This window comes from Chenopodium album, chromosome 2 (genome assembly GCF_948465745.1).
Source record: "Chenopodium album chromosome 2, dcCheAlbu1.1, whole genome shotgun sequence".
NCBI lineage: Eukaryota > Viridiplantae > Streptophyta > Magnoliopsida > Caryophyllales > Amaranthaceae > Chenopodium > Chenopodium album.
In genome coordinates, this window is record NC_137835.1 from 79,325,902 (window position 1) to 79,347,902 (window position 22,001).

A 22,001-nucleotide genomic window follows, 5' to 3' on the forward strand; every position below is an offset into this window, starting at 1 on the left:
TCTTATGATGTTACGTCTTTTTTCCACTTGCACAAAACCTATAAGAAAAAGAGGATGCCCCGATTTCTCATGGTTCATAATGACATTTTTGTGAATAAATCAACAACTTTTTCATTATTGTGGGCTCCACAATTGAATAAAGTTGAATAAAGTTGTTAATTTATTTACGAAAATGCCATGTGAGAAATAAAATTTGTTTCTCACCATGAGAAACAGGGAATTTCCCTAAGAAAAATATGTTAGGATCGGGAGAAAATTTCTAAGTCCAATCTCGTGATGTTTCATTTTTGTATTGTAAACAACATGTTAGGAAAAATGAAAGATTACAAATTACTACAGTTCCAAGATTAAAGTTTTTTATTTTTTACTTACTCATCAAACCCTAAAAGAAAAACACGTTTAGCAAGAGGTTTCTAAATTCATCTTATGATGTTACAATTTTTGTGTTGTAACCACGTGATTGGAATTGAAAAAAAATGAATGATTACAATTCTACAATCCCTACAATTCCAAGACCAAAGCTTTGATATATATTTTCTTAGCCGGCCTATAAGAAAAACATGTTTAGGAAAAGGCTTTATCGAAATTCAATTTTCAATTAAAATAAGCTCAATCAACCAGAAAATGTAACGAGTACATATTTAGCTAAATTCAAACAAAAGTAAGTTTGATCAAAGAAGTATATAAATCCATACAGTATAAAGGTTTTTCAAGTGATAAGAAGGAAATTTTTACGGATAAAATAAATTTTGATGCCAATGAAATTCACCGAATAATATCTAGCTAATATTGTGCTTTTGCACCACGAAAATGTGTCATTTTCTACTATAGCAACACATGACATGGGGACCAAAAAAATATTAAAAGTGGTGTCACTAAGTGTAACATTATTGTACTAGAATTGTTTTTCACAAAGTTGGAATCTTATCATCTTAAGATGATAGATAGATACTATCTTGTTAATGGCAATAGGGGATTTATTTAAATTGAATGCATTTCCCACAATTAATGGCTATAAAAACTTAGGGGACCATAATAACATATAATTACTACAGTAGTTGTCAATTTAATTAAATAGGAACAAAAATTTGATGGAATATCCCATTAAATTCCTACAACTTTTTGTTTGTTGAGGGGATGTAAGAGGAGTTGATTTAGCTTTTGTTTGAGAAGAAAGATATTGTAACCAAAGGAGGAGGTGGAACCAATGCAAGGGGTGTCTTGAGAATATTCACGGACGCAATCAAGATAGAATTTTTGTTCATGCACGTACAAGAACCACATAATTAAATAAATAATAATGGTTATAACATGCACAAGGTACAACCAGTTTTACAACTTAATTATCATGAAACTTAAAACTCGTTTTATTTAGGATGTACTAAGACATGTTGCACTCGATCTAGGATCATTGATAGATTGAAAAACCGCTATTCAAACTCCATAGTAGTCGCGTACATTTGAACTTCCAAATCTTATCGTAATTCATAATTTCGAGGGGGAGGAGGAAGCCAAAGTCAAAGAGAACCATCCAAGCTGCTCAAACACCATTACTAGCTAAGAGACATGGAAAATGGAATGTACCAAAGAGGCGTAACAAAGCATTCAACTACAAGGCTAGATAGGCCGCGTAAGAAGATAAATGAATAGCGGCATAATAGTATTGAGAAGTCACTATCAGCCTATACGGTCACATAAATAGTCTACATGAATTGATTTATGTGATAGTCATCTCCAGCTATAGCCTAGCTAGAACTCGAGAAAGAGCTTCTAATTGCACACATTCAATTAATTTAGTCGGTAAAGTTTTTAATTTAATATTGATAAGTGACATGCTAGTAAAACCTTTTCAAAATCCACCAACTTAATTTAATTTAAGACCGAATATCATCTACGCCATATCACCTTGTCTTGCTGACACCCTTAGAAGTTAAAACACCTCTTAAAAAAGATGTAAAGGCGCTTTTTTAGTTTAGAACTTTTTTTCTTCTTCTTTTTTGACAACCACTATTTCATGTTTTAATCATGAAATGTACTTGTATGAGTGTATCTTGTTTGATAGTGCATGTTCACTAATCAGTAAGTGATTGCCAACCTTATACTATAAATCTAGAACACAACAGAAAGTGAGAAAGGTGAACATTATACACAAATATTTGATACTATATGATATCTTAATTGTTATTTAAACCAATTTAATATACTATCTAAGATTCTTTAGATTTGGTTTGACAGCATAAAATACCATTAACAATCTAACATGACATTTGCAAATCGGCGGTCATAGCGATGACTTTAGTACTCATATCGTTGTCAAGCAACGTTATCATAGTGTGAGCGCAAGGAAGTAGGAATGGCAAGCTGACGTCTAGTTTGTCTCGTAACACTAAAAATGTCTTACTCGACGTACTCTCAAACCAATCATATATTTATACTCCGTATTAGAAACTTTGTTTTCTATTACAGAGTATAAAGAGAATTGATTCAGTTTAATTTAACCCTTAAATTATTGAGCAAAATCCGTTGAGAATGATATATGATGTGTGGTTGTGACCCTGATAATGTGGCACTCTTAGATGCAAGGGAATTTATTGTATGAACCCCAAGAAACAAGGTAGGGAAAGTTGTTTTCTAGTCCAAGGGATAGATGTGTCTTATTACTCCGTCCTATCATACTCTAAATCTAGCCAATTTCGGAAAATAACAATAATTTCATATAAGCTAAAGTTTGGGGTTAGTAATTTCAAATAAGTTGAGTTCAGGTTAAAAGTTATACGAGTTTAATACACAAATATAACATGTCGTAGTTAGTTCAAATGTGTAATAGTGAAAAATTACCTAGGTGAAGATAATAAACACTAGATTGTTCTCGTTGCTAAAGGTTTTAGTCGTCGTTCATATGACATATTTTTAACCATCTATACAGTATTGTAAATTTTGAAAAAATCAAAGAGCATGATGAGGTATAGAAATTTTCTTAAGGAAGGTCCACTTCTCTTTTTGGAAAGAGGTCAAGGTAGGTAAACCTTATATCAAAGAGCCTTCAATAATTAAACTTAGCACCAATATTTCTGACTTATAAAGAGCTCACTCAAGCAAAGCACTATAAACTTAATAAAAACAAAAGAAGCAACATAATCCTCAGGAATAGCCATGGAAGAACCTAAAACAGTTGTAGATAATGAAAAGCCAAAGTTCAACTACAAAGGATTAAAGGCCATGCCTTTCATCATAGGTAAGAATATACCATTATCGCGATTTTTGTACTACTGTAATCAAACTAATCATTGTGTACAAAATTTCAGGAAACGAGACATTTGAGAAGCTCGGGGCAATTGGTACCTTGTCCAATTTGTTGGTCTACTTAACAACAGTTTTTAACATGAAGACTATAACAGCAACAACTTTGATCACTGTCTTCAATGGTACAACCAACTTTGCAACTCTGCTAGGTGCTTTCCTTTCTGATACTTACTTTGGCCGCTACACCACCTTGGGATTCGCTACGATTGCCTCGTTTTTGGTACTTTGATCTGCCTCTTGCATCCTCTTATCAGAAAGTATTTCCATGTTCAAAGAGCAACAATTGAACTAAGGTGCAATAGTACAGTAATATAGCAGGATTTAGTGTCAGATGCTTGCAGCTTACCTTTGCAGTTAGACTGTTAGTTCTAATTTCTGCAGTCCTTTGACAAAATTAACATAAGTAGTAAAAACTATACGTATGACTAACTTAAGGTTTGTTATGCAGCTTAAATCATACGATATACAATTTCCGAAATCTCATAACTGACAGAGATTCTGAACAAACTCTTTAACATCAAATTTAGGATGTTTTAGTTCCTGTTTTTTTCTGCTTCATTTTCAAGTTGCAGAGTTTTATTTCTTGAAATAATACTATAACTAGCAATGATTAAGCAGATGATTTGGACAACAGAAAACTCGAACAGTCGAACTAAAAAAAAAAAACCTTTTCAAACTTTACAATTAAATGCCTGAATATAAGCAAAATCTTACTCTCTGCAAACTGTTTTCAGGGATTATTTGTGATAGACTTAACATCAGTAATCAAGAAACTTCATCCATCCCCTTGTGGCGACGAAGCAAAAGTCTGCAATGGACCGTCACAAGGGCAGTTAGCATTTTTGCTGATGGGGTTCGGACTGCTGATAGTAGGAGCAGCAGGCATAAGGCCATGTAACTTAGCCTTCGGGGCTGATCAGTTCAACCCCAATACAGAATCAGGAAAGCGAGGGATCAACAGTTTTTTCAATTGGTACTTCTTCACTTACACTTTTGCACAGATGGTGTCCCTGACACTGATAGTTTATGTGCAGTCTAATGTGAGTTGGAGTATTGGGTTAGCCATTCCCGCGGCTCTTATGCTGTTAGCTTGTATACTGTTTTTCATGGGTTCGAAGATCTATGTAAAGGTTAAGCCCGAAGGTAGTCCTATGGTGAATTTAGTGCAGGTTATAGTTGCTGCTGTTAGAAAAAGAAAACTGAAACACCCGAATTCTCATCAGTTTGAATCTGTACTCAAATATTTGCCTTCTGATTCTATCAACTCCAAATTACCTCACACAAATCAGTTCAGGTATGAAAAATGCACTAGATTGCAAAGTTGACAACATTGTTTAGATTTTCAATACCTGAAAATGTAATGAAATCTTTTCAGATTCCTTGAGAAGGCCGCGATTATAACCCCTGAAGACCAAATTAAACCGGATGGCTCAGCAGTAGACGCCTGGAAACTCTGCACGATGCAGCAGGTAGAAGAGTTGAAATGTGTACTAAGAGTGTTACCTATATGGGCATCAGCTATAATATACCATGTTCCTGTTGTGCAAATGCACACGTACGTGATATTCCAAGCACTTCAGTCAAATAGACGCCTTGGAAAAACAAATTTTCAAATTCCAGCTTCATCCTACATTGTTTTCATGATGATAAGCCTCACTGTTTGGATCCCAATCTATGACCGAGTATTAGTACCATTCCTCGAAAAAATCAGGGGAAAAGAGGGTGGAATCACAATCCTCCAAAGGATGGGAATCGGAATAATATTATCTATTGTAACCATGCTTGTGGCAGGGTTAGTAGAAAGTCATCGCAGGAATCTTGCTCTTACACAACCAACACTCGGAAATCTCCCAAGAAAAGGAGAGATTTCTTCAATGTCAAGTTTTTGGCTGGTTTTTCCTTTAGGCATAGCAGGGTTTGCTGAAGCATTCATGGCAATCGGTCAAGTAGAGTTCTACTACAAACAGTTTCCGGAGAACATGAGGAGCATTGCTGGATCCATTTTCTTTTTAGGCATCGGAATGTCAAGCTACTTAAGCAGTTTTCTGATCTCCATAGTTCATAGAACAACAAAAAAAGGCGCATCAGGTGATTGGTTAGACGAGGATCTTAACAAAGGGAAACTAGACTACTTCTATTACATGATAGCTGCACTATGTACCTTCAATTTTGCTTATTTCCTTGTCTGTGCTAAATGGTTCAAGTATAAAGGCAGTAGCGAAAATGCCAAGAAAATAGATGCAGAGCCTATTGGGTGTGTAGATCTTAGTGAGTCTCATAAGGGAGCTGTATGATTTTCACAATAATAAAATGCAGAAACAAGAAATTTCCAACTTTTACTCAAGTACTTCGTATATACTTGTATAATTTAAATCGAATTCTACGATGTCTTATCATAACAACATACATTTGGGGATGAAGTTGCATTATTGTGATCCAAGTACTTCTTAGAAAAATAAGATTCAAAGCTATGAGAGCGCGACAAAATAGAGGTAAAGATGGTCCCTAACCTCCTACTCCTCTAGTAGAGAAAATGTCAAGGCACAATTACTGCAGTTTTGGCTTTAAGAGCCAACTTTCTACATGTCCTGTTCCACATGCTTTAAACTACAAAATGCGAAAGAAATGGATGGAATTGATAGAAAAGAGTCAAAAGACAAGTGCATTATCAATCACAAGAATACAATCCAAAAATAAAGTATGACTTTTATAAACTTGAAATTTATACAATCTTTGACAATAATAAACTAGAAACAACAAAAACGTTTAAAAACAAAAAAGGTCTATTTATACTCATATATGACTAATAACAGTGGACGAAAAGTTCTAAATGCCAATTAGTGAAATTATTGTTAGACTTGAGTAAGCACTAATGACATTTCGCGCCTTGTTAGTTGCCATAGTGTTAGGTGATTTAGTCGGACAATTCGTCTGAAAGTAGACGTATTTCCAACTCTCGAAAGAATGGCATGGAAGGCTTTGAAAGTTATAGCATTCTAACAGAAGCATCAAAGAACAATCTGCTTCAGGAATAATCGTGCAGAAACAAGCCTCTTAACATTGTTAGTAAATAAGCTAGTGTTATCCACCAGCAAATGCACTTACAATGTAAAAAAAAAACTCATCTAAATCAAATGCTGATGCAATTATGCTTTAACCGTTCTTTCTGTTTTGCTAAACCAAACATACACTCATTATATACCTGAATTCAATTCAGGTGCTAGTTATGTCATGTAACTTTAGTTATGTTACAGTTTAACTGGGGTTAATGAAGATCGGTGTTGTCGAGTCTACTTGTAACTTGTACGAGATGTAACCCATAAGTTCTTTGCTCCTCCTCAAAACCCTCAAAGCACAAGTGATCTTCCGAATCACAAATAAGTTCCTTTTGAGTATAAAACCTCTCTGTTAGCTAATTTAACAGATGTAAGTGACAATTATATACGAAGTACTTTTTACCAATAGCAATGGAACTTCAAGGACAACGACAAATCTAAGGCGCCCGACTGTAACAGCTTGTACAATTATGTTATAAGCCGTACTTGCAAGTTGCAACAGCAATGTAGAGAAGACCATGAATGGGAAATGGATGGCAAGAACCAACCATGAGAACTTTTCATTTCATAATAGCAAAAGCATGTTTACACAAATAAGGAAGTTGTTTGTAAAAAAAAAAAAAAAAAAAAAAAAAAAAAAATCTAACTCACAACTACATGCTGTACTAATCTTTACGCTCAGCATTTTATACTTAATGCTATTGTATAACCATGGGTTTAACCTCAAACAGTGTATGATCCCTGGATAGTCTCGATGTCGAGCCCCTTTAGTTTCACCACTGAATCCACGTGTCCTTTAAGAGTAAGAAGTTCCCTCAACCTGCAACAAGGTAAGTTCAAGTGAGCAAATGAGAATTTGTATATCTCCATTATATGCACCAGGTCGCACAGCAAAGTACTTGTTCGGGTCAAAATCTGTGTTTTTTTTTTTTTTTCCCCTTCATGTATAAGCTATAAAGTGTGGTTTAGTACCAACTTTTTCATGCATCTTACTACTATCTAGGGCATACACAGTATAAAAAAAAAAAGAATAAAACAAAAAAAAAAAGAAAACCAAGGAACATAGGGAACATTCAATAACATCCTTCTACACAATAAAGTTACCTAGCCATTTCTGCTCTTCTCTTGGCCTCTTCAGCCATTTGATTGAGTTCATGATAGCTAGTTCGTTCAGTGAACATCTTCGCTTCTGGTGCTTGTAGTCCATGGAGAGTTCTTTGTGCATGTGCCCACTTAAGTTCACGTTCTTCCTTTCCAAAATCTTTCTTTTTGGTGAAGGCAATCTGCAAATATAGAGAAAACAGTAAGTAATTGCACAAAAATAACGTTTTTCTCAAAGTTTACACCAGCAATAACTTGCTGCCAACCATACCCTTTGTTCAATAACAAGATCCCAAGCTCTTCCACTCAATACATAGCGGATGAGGAATTTGACAAAATCAAGTGGAATGTAGAAAATGAGATTGTATAGCCAAATGACACCAGCCCAACCCCAACCAATCCCTTCAATTGCAGCAAAGGCCCAATTTGCATATACTGCAATCAAAGTAGCAACCTGCAAGGTCGAAAAGCTGAATTAAGATCTAACCTAGGAATCAAAGCAAATGAACTTAAAAAGTCAGCTAAAAAATGAACATTATGACATAAAAACTACTTACCAGCTGGGCGATTATGAAAGCACCAACTAGAAATAGACCAGGACGCTCCACAAATGACCAACTTCGAGATCGAGTAACAAAAATAAGAGCCTGACTAATTGTGCTGACTTGAAGATATATAGCAGATGCAAGCTTGTGCGTGATAACCAAACGTGCACTTTCAGTAGTAGCTGATTGTCTGTTTAAGTGTGAAACCCCAAACAATCTCTGCAGAATGGCCAGAAAACTTGGTCAACTTAATGAGCTATGAAAATTCAATGCAGAAATGTGGATGCAACTACACAAATAAAAAATTATAAGAGAAAAAGTTGAAATTCAACAGTCAATACTATGTTTAGTCAAAGCACAACCACATACCGGAAAGAAATCAGTCTCATATGCTGCCCAGAAAAATATCACCGTCATCATTGCCAAGTAACTGCCAATGACAATTCCAGTGGCAAAAATCTCAGAGAGCTTCCAGCTGTCTGGCATAGGAGATGGCTTCACCCTATCCTTCGATATGGTCATAATGGTACCTGAAGGCCGAAATCATAGTCAATCAGCAAGAATAAGTACACCATATATATTTGAGAAGCTCTTCAATGGAACAATTGATTTTTGGAATAATGTATAAACTTCCACAGAAAAGGATCAGAGTTTCAAAGTCATCGAAGTTGGTTTTAGAACAATTTTCCATAGTAATCATTCCTTCCTCTAATAGGGAAAAAGGAGTATTCATCAGTAGTACTGGAGAGGTGGGACTTATGTCGGTTTTCCTTTTAACAGATACACAGGGGTAGGGTATTGCTTCCCTTTTTCCTCAAACCACCCAGAGTAATGTAGATTAGAAAGTGAACTGAGAGCACAAATGAGCAACAGAATCCTGTAACTCAAATACTCAATACAATTGGCTAATAGATGAGAAGCCAGTATTACATGCTCTGCTAGTCTGCTGAAACTTACTATTCTACAGTGGTAAAGCAGAGTATCTAGATAGAACCCAAGCAAAGATTTTACTCCCCAGCAGTTTCATGATTAAAGGTCTTCTAAAATTTTATTACCAACTATAAGCCTCTATATATCAACACAGGGTTTGCATCTTCAAGTGAAAGGTTGATAAAAATAATATGAGATGTAAAAGGTGAAATTAAAATCTATAATGAACTATGAATGAAATCTTGTCAATAGTTATAAACATTATTTTGAAACAGGGGAGGATTCGGATAGAGAGAAAATGACACATGAGAACACATAAAACAAAAGCAAAAGCATACCATCATTGAGAATGGCAATGATAAGAACCATGAAGGGTGGAAAATCGAACTTCCATATAAGAGCCAATAGCATGAAGCCGAGCTGTCATTCAGAAAGGAAAACTGTAAGAAAATATCTGTGAAATAATCACACATATACCAGCCACAGGGACTGCACAACAAAATTCTCTCAAAACACAGACAGTAACTTACCACAATACGAATGGTAATAGAAACAGCATAAATCTGCAAGGCAGGAAAGAAGAAAGGTAAAGCCACGGAAAGTTAAAGTGGCATTTAAGTAAATACTGCCTCCTTATTGAATAGACCACAAAATGTGAAGAAAATATTCCAAGAAAAAACTTACGGTATAATTTTTCATTCTCTGGAAGATTGCTCGACTAGTCAAAACAGCACTAATAATAACACTAAGACCAGGCTCAGTAAGAACAATATCTGAAGCACTACGAGCAGCATCGGTTGCATCAGCAACAGCTATCCCAATATCAGCCTTCTTAAGAGCCGGAGCATCGTTCACTCCATCACCAGTCATTCCACAAATATGTTTCCGAGCTTGCAATCGCTTGACAATTTCATATTTATGCTCTGGATTAATTTAAAATGTCAAAAAGCCACAAATATATGTCGATAAATCCAACATGCAGATAATCTGCCCAGAAATGAAAGTAAATGGAAGAGGCTTTAATGCGGTTGCAATAGTAGTAAATTACCAGGGAAAACACCAGCAAACCCATCCGCTTTTTCAATCAGATCATCAATTGGTAAAGAAGTAATTGAATCATCCTTACTCTGCCCAAGTAAAGACGATGAAGGGTACATGTTAGTACCCATACCCAAACGACGACCAGTTTCCTTTCCAATTGCCAGCTGATCACCTGATACAATTTCAGCCATTGTGGCAATGACATTTGCATTAGCTTCTAGTGCATACACCCCAAAGGCCCAAAAAGAATGTTCTTACAGAGTTTAGACAAACTTACCAGTGATCATTTTTACACTTACTCCAAGATTCAAAGCTCTCCTTATAGTATCTGCACTGTCATGTCTTGGTGGATCAAAGAGAGGCATGAGACCAATGAATTGCCATGGACTTCCAGGACTTTCTTTCCTCCCCTCTGGAACTTCCTGAAAGAGCATGTACAGAGTATTAAAAACTGTCAATAATTTTTCAACAATAATTAGTTATCCCTTTTGGAAAAAACTCCTTTCATAAGGGATAGAAAATCACCTGGTATGCAACAGCAAGTGAACGCAAGCCTCGTTCAGCAAACTTGTCTATAACAGCATGAACTCTTCGTTCGATGTCTGACTTATTGTGAGCCAGATTCAAAATCTGAAATGCAATAAAAAAAATTAAAAAAAATAATATTTATGATGTGTGTCAACAAACTACATACAGTACCTGTTATTAGGATAAAAGGGATTTTACTAACATACCTGCTCTGGAGCACCCTTGCTGACCCTATGCATTTTACCATCCCTGTCAATATAAGTCAATGCTGTTCTTTTATCAGTGGGGTTGAAAGGCAGAAAGTGAACCTCTTGAATGCCAGCCCGAGCCTATAAAAAGTGATCATATCAGCTAAAAAAAGTGCAGGAAGAAGCAAAGGAATAAAACAAACACAACATGAGATCAATAAATCAACCTCTTTTGGATCAGCCAGCATGCCAACTATTGCAGCATCTATTGCATCCTGGTTTTCTATCCTGGAGGCTTGAGCAGCCATAAGCACAACAGTATCTGCATCCACTCCTTTGGCAAATACCTGCAACAGATTTCACTTGAATATGAATAGCATGAACTATGATGGGTTTTCAAATAAAGTAACAGAGGCTACAGAACTTGCCTCGATCAGATTTTTGTCTACTGTGAGCTTGTTCAATGTCAAAGTTCCAGTTTTATCACTGCAAAGAACATCCATACCAGCCATCTCCTCTATTGCAGTCATTCTCTTTGTAATGGCACCCTGCAGTTCATTACGTAATTTTTAGCATTGTACAGCAATAAAGCAGTAAACTAGTCAATATGAATAACACTTGCTAGGGAAAACCAACCTGCTGGGCTAGGCGATGTGATCCGATTGCCATCGTGACTGATAGAACAGTGGGCATGGCAATAGGAATTCCTCCAATGAGAAGAACAAGCAAATTGTCAATTCCAGGGCGATATGCACGATGTTGAATAGGATACATGACGATGATTTCAACTAGCATTCCAACAGCAATAGAACAGATACAAAAGTTCCCTATTGCTGTTAAAACCTACAGAATTGCACAACATTTCAGCATCACCACAACTGTAGAAAGGGCAATGGTGCTAGACTGCTAATCACAAATGACAAAGTATCAATAACAAAATAAACACATCATATTTGTTGTACTTGCCTGTTGGAAATGACCAACTTGATTAGTGGAATCAACAAGGTGAGCCGCCTTTCCAAAAAATGTGTGCACACCAGTTGCAATGACAACAGCTTCAATTTCTCCTTGTTTGCAAGTAGAACCAGAGTATACACCATCCCCTGGGCCTTTTGTAACTGGAAGGGACTCTCCCGTCAATGAGGACTGCAACCATACAGGTTCCAGTTACTAATTGCAACTAATTTATCGTCTAAGAATATTCTATCCTTTCAATAACATCACTAAAATGTCCTACCTGATCAATCTTCAAAGGATCTCCGTCCATAAGACGAGCATCTGCTGGAACTATGTCCCCTAGTTTGATACTAATAATGTCACCAGGAACCAATACTGCTGCATCTTCCTCACTCCACCTTCCATTACGTAAGACCTTTACATAGCAATTGTTGCAACCCAAATAAAGAACATAATCGATTATATTAACATCAATACATCCCATTTATAAGGACGAATTACGACTTCAACAAAACAAGTAGTCTAGTGAGTACCTTAGCTTTAGGAGCTAAACGAGCCATGAGGGCGGCGGCTGCATTACCAGCATTGTTCTCTTCGATAAAGCTAATTGTCGAGTTAATCACCAACAATGTAATAATTCCCACAAAATCTTGCCAATCAGGAGGCTTGCCCTGATCAATTTAGAAGGTACAAATCACGATTCCGAAAACACTAAATTTTCCTAAGCAGTACACTAAGCAAATTAAGAAATTCTCACCCCTCCATTAGCAAGAGCAATTGCCATAATAGCTGCAGCTTCCATAACCCATGATAAAGGGTTCCACATAAACCCCAAGAACTTCAAGAATTTGCTCTCCTAAACCACACCCATAATTTATAATCATGAGTAAATATATCAACATTACACATTAATTAGTAGCAACATAATCCATAATATCATTAAAAATAATCATCATAATTCAGCAAAATTGTACTATAATACACAAATTATATATAATTAATATGTAAAAAAAATGATTTACTAAAAATGGCAAAAAAACAACAAGAATCTTACCCTTTTCTCCTCAAGTTTATTGGGACCAAAAATTGTTAATCTTTCTTGTGCAGCATCAGTTGTAAGCCCCTCTTTGCTACATCTTAGATTCTCAAAGACCTCTTCCAGAGGTATATTCTCCTGCACCCACAAATTTTCCAAATAAAATTAAAAATTACCAACAAAATGAGCAAATAAAATTACAAATTTTAAGCAAGAATAATTAGCCATAAATACCCATCAAAAATAAAAAATAAAAAAACAGATCCATTACCAAATCAACAGCTTCTTTCAGCACTGCTTCCAAAACTTCAGACTTTTCAGCCATTTTTTCTGAACTCAAAACTTAACTTCACCTTTATTTTTGGACTAAAAACTTAATTTACAGATCATAACCATAAAGAAAGCTGCAAACAAAAAGACCATGAAAACTATAAGAAAGCAGAAAAATGGTAGGTATGATAAAATTATATATAAACAAATTATAATTATAAAAAAAAAATGAGATTTTTAAGGATCAGGTAGGGTTTGGAAGGAAGAAGGCAGTATACCCAGATAACAAGTGAGATAACCCAAATTCCAAAGAAGTGGAAACGAAGCAGTAACAGTTGATAACATCAAATCATAATATGGGTCTTTCTCTCTCCTAACTTATAAATATACTAATTTCATTCATGTTTTTTTTTTTTCAAAAATTCTGCTAATTTTTTTTTTTTTTGTTTATTTAAATAAATAAATATAATTAATTAAAAAAATAGAGGGAAAAGCCAAAAATTAATTTAGAAATTGCTAAATAAAAGTTATAAACCTACCAAAAGCCATGTGCTTCCAGCCTTATTCAATAAATGGCCTAATTGATTGATTACACTTCACTTGAATTATTTTTCTTTCCTTATTGTATCGATATATTCTTTTGCTAGAACCCGTTAAAACTCGCCTCAAATAAAAATTGAGTTTTTAAAAAATACTCTCAAATTCTTTTTTATAAAAATTGATACTCCAATTTCAAATATGAGGATAATAAGGAATTTGTTAAATTAAATAGGAAAGGGTTGCTAAATATTGTGCCTTTTTTTTTAGAATGGCAGGAAGAAAATTGTTGTTAGTTTACCTAACCTTTTAATTTTAATCAAATATTTTAATGATAAAGGGTCAATATATAGTACTGTGACTACTGTCAAAAATGACATATGAGGTGTTTAGATTCCGTACAAAACGGCACTTATAACAGTCATTAGTCCAACCATAATCAATTAATTAATTACATGTAATTATTAATTAATGTTTAAGCCGTGGATTTATGTGATTATATTTATTTGATTTTTCTACAGGTGCTTCATGCTCTATTTCATGTCGTACCAGATGAAATCTCTTATACTACTATTATAATCTTTTTTGTGATTTCTTGTTCTCATGTACTCCGTAGTCATGTGCACCATCGGTTGATTGTCGTCGCGGTGGTTGCTTTTGTAATACTTCGTAATTAGGGTCTGTTCTATTCAGCTTAATTTCAGATCAATTCAGCTCCAATTAATTTAATTCAACTCAGTTCCTAAACTCCTTCTCTCGTAAACAATTCAATTTAGTTCAGTTTAGCTCCAATCGGTATAGTTCAGTTCATTTCAACTCAGTTTACTAAATCAGAATAGGCCCTTGTCATAATTATTGTCAAATTCCGTGATTTAAGGTTCGTTTGGTATCACTGTGGTTTTCAGATTTTGGTTTTTTGTTTTTCAAAATCATATGATATATGTCATATAATGAATAAAAAAAAAATTAGTTAAATTTATTAAATTCATGCTAATTTTGAAGTGGAAAAAAAATACGATTTGTGTATGTGTCACGTGTATCCTTACCTCATTGAATGAAAACAACATGTATTATATTACCATCTTAGCTAAAAATAAATCATGTTCTGTTAATTCACATTTATATATAAATACAAGTATTAAAATATAGAATAAAAATAAAACAAATCCAAAATAAGTTATTTTTGTCATTGTATTCTAATTTACCCATAATATAAAAGTTAACAAGCTAGACTTTTAAAACGTCTATTATAAAAATGAAATACTATAAGTAAAGTCTTGTAAAAAAAAAAAAAAATACTATAAGTAAAGGGCGAAACCCAGGTCACACACTTGTTACCATATGAAAAAGAGCTCTCTTTCCAGTTCTAGATGATTTTGGGATCGATTTTCATCAGCCGTCTTTGTGCCTATCTAAATACACCATACTATGCATTACGTACATTGGTGTGTATCAATAACTAATTTTTTTTAATGCAGTAGGATTTGTAATATAACACTTAAAATGCCAAAGACTATACTCTTCTTTTGATTATACGCAATTAATTTAGGTTATTTATTTTCTTTTAAAATTCTGACTATAATTTTATAGTCAATTGACTTTCAATATATCGCATTATTTTGTTTCATTTGAATTATGCAGAAGTTGTTATTAGATTTTTAAAAATTTATATAACAAATAATTTTAGCATATTATCAGCCTCTTTATTCGATAGTTTTACTTGGATACACATCTCGAGTATGCTCGAATGAATTAATTAAACTTGAATGATAAAGTAACTAATTGCAAAATGGTGGTGGATGGGGAAATAGGAAATTAGCATTTTGTGAAAGCAAAATTAACTGTAAAAATCATTAAAATGGAGAGCATGAATTACCTAACATAGATCAATGCATGAAATATACTATCTTAAATCGATCTATTAGAATGTTTTTAGTTTTAACTTGATATCATTTAAGTGATTTATTTCTTGATAATGTTGATAATGAAATTATTATCATTATAGTTGTAATACAATTTATTATAACGTTGTATTATCTAAAATAAAATAAAAAAAAACTTGTATGAAGATGAATGGTTGAATAATTTATGTTTACAATATAAATGAAAAGGAGATTAATTATCATTTTAAGTGAAATTAAAAAAAAAATGGATTTTTATTTATTTTTATTTTTTAAAAAAACAAAAGTCTCCTATTTTAGTTCAAGGTTGATAATATAATTCGGGTTGTTTGAAACGCTTGATACTATTTACTATTGATAAATAGTAAATTCGTATATTTTACTAAATTATTCTTTATCGTATTAAACAACTCTATATGTGACATAAAAGTCTTCCAATTTGTAATTATAAATTTATAATATAACTTTAGAACATAAAACTCACAAGGAATTACCTAGACAACACGATTATATAGAGAATAGAATCTAAAAAAAAAAACATCATTCCAACTACACAAAAATGAAATACCAAAAGATCCAATAATTGAAGGGAAACATTGATGGTCATGTGGCTTGTGTCGTCTTTAGTTAGACATAATATCTGTTTGGTTGCATATAAACAGAAAGAGGGAAAGATTTGCCTCCACTCACTCATAAACCCATCCAAATTATGTATGCAAATGCCAGGCTATCACATTTATCTACACCCACATGAACTTTGTCTTGTCCAAACAACACTTAAACGTACCAATCCGTACTATTAGTCCTTCATCTACGGCAACTTATTTACTTTTTTGTTTTTTTGGAGTATAGTGCCACTAGTTTTGATTGGCGAAATCAAAATTAATTAATTATATTTTTAACAAGCAGGGTAAAAAACATTTGGTAAATTTTCTGGTGATTACAAGGTAAGAGAAATTTCTAATACGTGATAAGAGACAAAGAAAGGAAAATAATTGAGAATTTTTACCGTGTAATTTTCAATAATTTGGTCAATTTTATATGGAATGTGCCAAATATCAAACGATTTGATAACACATAGGTTGTCGCATTCAATTGATTTAATTTTTGATATCTCATCCAATTGTAATTTTGTAATTAAACTTTTGATGTCTCATCCAATTGCAACTTTGTAGATAAGGTGGTGTCTCTTAATAAGCAGCTATATATTGAAGTTTAATTTTTTCTTTAGACAAAAAGTACACATTTAAAGAAAACAACAAAGAGTGCTAACAAGTTACACTACGAAAAAATCCCTTTCGTTCGAGCCAAGTTTATTTTTTTTTTTTTTTTTTTTTTTTTTTTTTTTGACAAAGGGAACAAACAAACACTAAAAAGACCACGAAATTGAAAGACGACGACGAGCTTGACCCGCAAGCCAGTGTGCCAGTAGAACCCAAGACCTAGGAACCTTCTGAATCCTGCAGGCAGAGAAGTTCGTGATGGCATCCCTGATGGCATCCAAAAGCCAAACACAAGAAATATCATTAACGTTCGAGCCAAGTTGAAATACTTGAAGTCGACACTAAGCTCTCAACTACGCTTAGAACCCACCAGCTATATTGAAGTTAGATTGAGAAAATTTGTACAAGTTTTGCATGTGCTGTGTTGAAACTCACATATAGTGATTGCTTTAATTTGCTTCCATACGTCCATATATGCTACTATAATACTGTAGTATTTTAGTTAGAAACTTAAGAATTACTTTAAGTTCAATTTGCAATTAAAATAAAGTCAATTAAGTTGATAAAACACTTATGTTAATGTTCTATCTGTATCATATGTGATAAAATGTTATTTATTTTTTGTAGTTAAAGTGAAGGTCATATCTGAGAATTGGATCATATTCTCTCACAATTCAATTTAATTGGATAAAAGCATAAAATATGAAGTGGAGCAACATACTTGTAACACATACTCATATGTTACTTAACACCAATGTGTAATTGAAAAGTTAATCACATAAAGTGACAATTGGTATCAATAATAGTAGCAAACTCTAAAGTCACAGGCAGCATAATTGGATACTTCGCATAATCCTATAAATCAATATCAATTTTCAAAACAAATAGAGAGACAACATGCCTAGTTGTAAGGTGGGTTGATCCATTTAAAGTATAGTGTTTGTTGAGTGGGTATACTATTTATTGTAAGGGATAGTTTATCCAAATTATATTATATTCATCCAATCTTTTAGCTATATAAATAAAGTAGAAGCATAGAGAGGAAAGAAAATTAAAACAAATTAGTAAGAAGATTCTTAAAAAAAAATAAAAAAAAATGACAATGATTAACCTTGTTGAAAAATTTAGAAAATAAAAAACTAGCTCTACATATGAAAGTTAGATGAGAACATTATATCTAAGAGAAATACTAGCTAATTGCCATGATAAACAAATTTTTATTAAAGATGGACCCACAATTGTCATTAAAGATATACCCATAATTATTCGGTTAATTGTTTTATCAAATGACAAAACTGTAAATAAATCAACAACTTTTTATTAAAGATGGACTCATAATTGTTCATTTAATTACGAAAACATCATTTTATTTTTTGAAGGAAAATTACAAAAATATCATTATGATTGAACATTTTTATTTATGATTTTGACACTTGATAACTAAATTTTATTAATAAAATACAAAGGAATATCTTCTTGTGTTGTGCTAGACATTATGGTGTATATTATTCTTTTACTACTACCTCTGTTTTATATTAGTTACAACTTTGGGATATTATTTGTAAGATATAAAATATTCCAAAATTGTAACTAATATGAAACGGATGTAGTAGATTTAATTTCAAGTGGTGTTAGTAGGAGAAAAAAAAAAGACGATTAAATAAGGGCTTGTTTTCTTACGTTGATCAGTTCAGTTCAGCTCCTAATTTCCTTCTTATAAAATGTTCATTTCAGTTCAGTTTAATTCAGCTCAGCTCAGTTCAGTTCAGTTCAGTTCAGTTCAATTCAGCTCAATACAGTTCAGTTCAGTTCAATTCAGTTCAGCTAAGTTCAGTCAATGAGAACAAGCCCTAAATCATTCTTTAATAGTGCATGTATTACATTTTCTCATTGGTTAGATACTTAGCTCCTCAACATCTACTACGAGCGAGGGTCACATTATGCAATAATTGTTTAATAATGTTGTCAATTTGCCACATAATTAAGTGTTTCTCCAATGAGAGCCAAATACATCACATGCAATTTCAAGTTAAAAGGGATTATAAGACTTGACATGCCACGTGGATTTTGGGCTTTTAGAAAGTTGTAATTACCAAAAACCCTAGTTCTAGCCTTCTAGGCGCTATAACAAGAAGAAGCACTAAAATGTGCGATAGTGCTTGCTTTGTCTTCATTGCCTGATTGCCTCCCAACATTTAATCAATCAACATATCAAATATAATCTCCTTTTTAGGGTTGTGTTTAACAAGCTCAACTGAGCCAAATACTCAAATACCCATGTCCGTTTATAAAATAAATTAATAATTAAAAGGAAAGACAAACTCGTATTCAATTATCAAATTAAATTATTGTTTTTTATTTGAATTGTAAGAAAATAATTAAGGTGGGTTTTAATTGAATGTGGAACAAAATCGACCTAGTCTTGTTCAACAATTTTTACTAACAATCCTGGCTAGAGAGGGATCGGACTAGAAATTACATTAATTAATTCAAATCAATGTATACTTTGAACTTGGTACTATTATTGTTATATAATTTGATGTAATGTACTTTGTGATCATCTCTATATAGACTCCCTCTCTTTTTTGCATCTATATATATGATGAGGATGATATTGTCAATCAGTAAAATTTTCATCATAATTAGAGTTGACAAATAAAAAGAATTGTCTACATGCATTCTTATTATTTCTACATATAGTAACTTCACTACAAGAAATAAAAATGATAAAAGGGGTTAGAATTTAACATTTGCATTTCATATCTAAATTATGAGGTCCACATTTTTGAATAGGACACAAGTAGTACATAATGGGTCCACTAATATAAGGTTGTATTATTGTAAAGCGTACGTAAATCACAAAAAAGTAAGGCTTTTATCCTTTTCATCTATATTTATTTTATGCATGTTATGTTTATTACTCAATTATAATACTATGGTAAGACCGTAAGATGGATTGTGAAGATATTAGCTTAAGATTGATTGTTTGTACGTAAAAAGATATAAATGTGTTTATCACGTCGTACTCGGATCGGATTGTCTTTGGCTTTATTGGATGGTATTGCCGTAACCTCCTATCTCTTCTTCTTTAGTGAAGTTATTGTTTGTCATGTTGATAGTGAAGCCATCAATTGATTGGCCGGCCGGTTTTGTACCAATTCACCGTCCAATTGTCTGTAATAGTCATGTATACCATTTTGAGATGTTTGTTTGAATATTCTCTAATATTTTTGATGTTTAGATTGAGAGCCACAAAGGCGGGCGATGAGAAAAATCAATCCCTATCAGGATCTCTTAAAATTGGGACGGAAATTTTAACCACTTGATCTATCCCTCACTCTTAGAAAATAATGCTCTCATAACCATCCACTTACTTGAGGATCTATAACTAAGGCATTAAAATTATTAATAGTTTAACATTGAGGATCTTGCTAACGAACGCCCGGGGCGTTGGGTAAACATTTAAAATCTTACCTAAAGTGGTATTAATCTGGGAAAGCATGACAAAATCACGCGTCGATCGGTGTAATAATTAATGTTAATTTTAATTAAATTTTCTACTTTTAACTAGCTTATCCAACGCCCCTGGACGTTCGTTAGCATTTACCTAACATTAAATAATTAAATATTACCGATCCTCGCTAATGGAGAAAAAATGAACTTATAGAAGTGTGTAGGCAGAAAGAGTCACAAAGGATAACTAAATATATAAGGTTGATAAAAGTCAATCACAGTGTCATTGAGACATTGATCTTTGATACCTCATCTTTAAAGCTATTACAAAGACGGTCACACTTATTGGAGTGTCATAACCAAGGTAGTGAAAGTGTTATCCTTAGGCAATAGCTAAACACCTACCGCATAAAGTTCTTGATGTTGTATCCAACGTGTTTTTAATTTTCTAACATATATGTACAAAGGTTTTAATAATCTAATTTGATTAGTATAACAATGTACGTGTTAGAGATAATATCGGAAAATATATGTGTGATATATTTTCTGTATTGATCTTATTAGAAGATTGTTTCCTATCTTATGTTCTTAGGTTTTGTATAAATACTCTACCCATTGATAATAATAATAAAAAAACCATTCTATTCTCTTCTCCCTAATTTGTCATGGTATCAAGAGCAGGTTAAATTTTGGGACCGCTCACAAAAATTCTGCCGGTGGGTTAGAAAGTTAAACCCACCGGTGGAAATCAAAATTTTGCTTCCGCTATGCAATATTAATACTCTTTAAATTTTTTTTTTTTTGGGTTGGTACACGTTAATCATATGTGTATGTGAATTTTTTTTTTTGGGAGAATTTTTTTTTGTGTGGGAGTATGTGAGTGGACTTCCTCCACTATAACACATCTTTGGAGATGAAGACATTAAATAGCGTTATGCTTCTTGTGTCGTGAGACAAGATATATTTGGTTCTCCTTGTGCCGTGAGACAAGGTTTGTGACTTGATTCGAGCATGATTTTGCTCCTTTGGATATGAGCGTGGTTTACTCTGATAAACCAATAAGAAATTTGAGTGTGGTTTACTCTGACAAACCAATATTTGATTGGAGCTCGGTTTTGCTCTGGAAAAACCAAAATTATTATATTTGCAGGTTCGAAAAGAATGACGTTCCTGTTTGATTGATTGATGACTGATGAGTTCGAAAAGATGAACGTTCTCATCGTTGAAAAAGAAGAAAATTTTTTTTTGAAGGCGACATCACAACAGTGTGCATCTCGGCTTCAACAATTTGAAGTATTTCCAATCGTAACATTCGTGTTATTGCCGTTACGATTGCGGGAGGGTGTTAGAGATAATATCGGAAAATATATGTGTGATATATTTTCTGTATTGATCTTATTAGGAGATTGTTTCCTATCTTATGTTCTTAGGTTTTGTATAAATACTCTACCCATTGATAATAATAATAAAAAAGCCATTCTATTCTCTTCTCCCTAATTTGTCAGTACGCTATATAGAAATATTATTGTTCATGCTCCGTGAAGATTATTGAATCACAAATCTATTAACTATTACTAAAATAGAGTATGCTGACGTCACAACTACTTAGGGTCTGTTCTCATTGACTGGACTGAACTGAGCTGAACTGAACTGAACTGAACTGAATATTTTATAAGAGAAGGAAATTAGGAGCTGAACTGAACTAAATTGAACTGAACTGAATTGAACTGAATTTCAACGTAAGAGAACAGGCCCTTACATGTCGCTCTCTCAATAAAAAAAATTCTCGCCTAAATCCAAGGATGATGTCATTTTTTTTTTTTTTTTTTTTTTTTTTTTTTTTTTTTTTTGTGGAGCTATCATATTTAAAATTTTTAAAATTTAAATATTGGAAGCTTTTACAGAGTACATTATAATTAAAACTACATGTTA

General features: G+C 33.2%; 2 protein-coding genes across 2 annotated transcripts; one reads left to right on the forward strand and one right to left on the reverse strand.

Moving 5' to 3' along the window:
- Window positions 1-2,985: 2,985 nt before the first annotated feature.
- Window positions 2,986-5,638, forward strand: LOC145602087 (protein NRT1/ PTR FAMILY 2.11-like). Its single transcript, XM_081658231.1, has 4 exons — window positions 2,986-3,235; window positions 3,306-3,523; window positions 4,038-4,597; window positions 4,679-5,638. Exons 1-4 carry the CDS (start codon window positions 3,154-3,156, stop codon window positions 5,595-5,597), a joined length of 1,779 nt encoding a protein of 592 aa, XP_081514357.1. The 5' UTR covers window positions 2,986-3,153; the 3' UTR covers window positions 5,598-5,638.
- Window positions 5,639-6,878: 1,240 nt separating this feature from the next.
- Window positions 6,879-13,385, reverse strand: LOC145602094 (ATPase 11, plasma membrane-type-like). The gene is made up of 22 exons (XM_081658244.1): window positions 13,234-13,385; window positions 12,957-13,089; window positions 12,704-12,823; window positions 12,407-12,505; window positions 12,183-12,320; window positions 11,930-12,064; window positions 11,659-11,838; window positions 11,329-11,535; window positions 11,121-11,240; window positions 10,920-11,039; window positions 10,711-10,833; window positions 10,502-10,606; window positions 10,254-10,398; window positions 9,984-10,148; window positions 9,620-9,858; window positions 9,466-9,498; window positions 9,274-9,355; window positions 8,375-8,535; window positions 8,018-8,224; window positions 7,732-7,914; window positions 7,464-7,642; window positions 6,879-7,179 (listed from the first exon to the last, which is right to left on the reverse strand). The coding sequence occupies exons 2-22, from the start codon at window positions 13,008-13,010 to the stop codon at window positions 7,083-7,085; spliced, it is 2,892 nt and encodes a 963-aa protein (XP_081514370.1). The 5' UTR covers window positions 13,011-13,089; window positions 13,234-13,385; the 3' UTR covers window positions 6,879-7,082.
- Window positions 13,386-22,001: the final 8,616 nt, after the last annotated feature.

Excerpts from the sequence above, each read along its gene's own strand:
- LOC145602087 (XM_081658231.1), top strand. The coding sequence starts at position 3,154 with ATGGAAGAACCTAAAACAGTTGTAGATAATGAAAAGCCAAAGTTCAAC. Across the intron at positions 3,236-3,305 it reads GGCCATGCCTTTCATCATAG|GAAACGAGACATTTGAGAAG; the intron begins GTAAGAATATAC and ends ACAAAATTTCAG. Across the intron at positions 3,524-4,037 it reads CTACGATTGCCTCGTTTTTG|GGATTATTTGTGATAGACTT; the intron begins GTACTTTGATCT and ends AACTGTTTTCAG.
- LOC145602094 (XM_081658244.1), bottom strand. The coding sequence starts at position 13,010 with ATGGCTGAAAAGTCTGAAGTTTTGGAAGCAGTGCTGAAAGAAGCTGTT. Across the intron at positions 12,506-12,703 it reads ATAAACTTGAGGAGAAAAGG|GAGAGCAAATTCTTGAAGTT; the intron begins GTAAGATTCTTG and ends GGTGTGGTTTAG. Across the intron at positions 12,321-12,406 it reads TTGCTCTTGCTAATGGAGGG|GGCAAGCCTCCTGATTGGCA; the intron begins GTGAGAATTTCT and ends TAAATTGATCAG.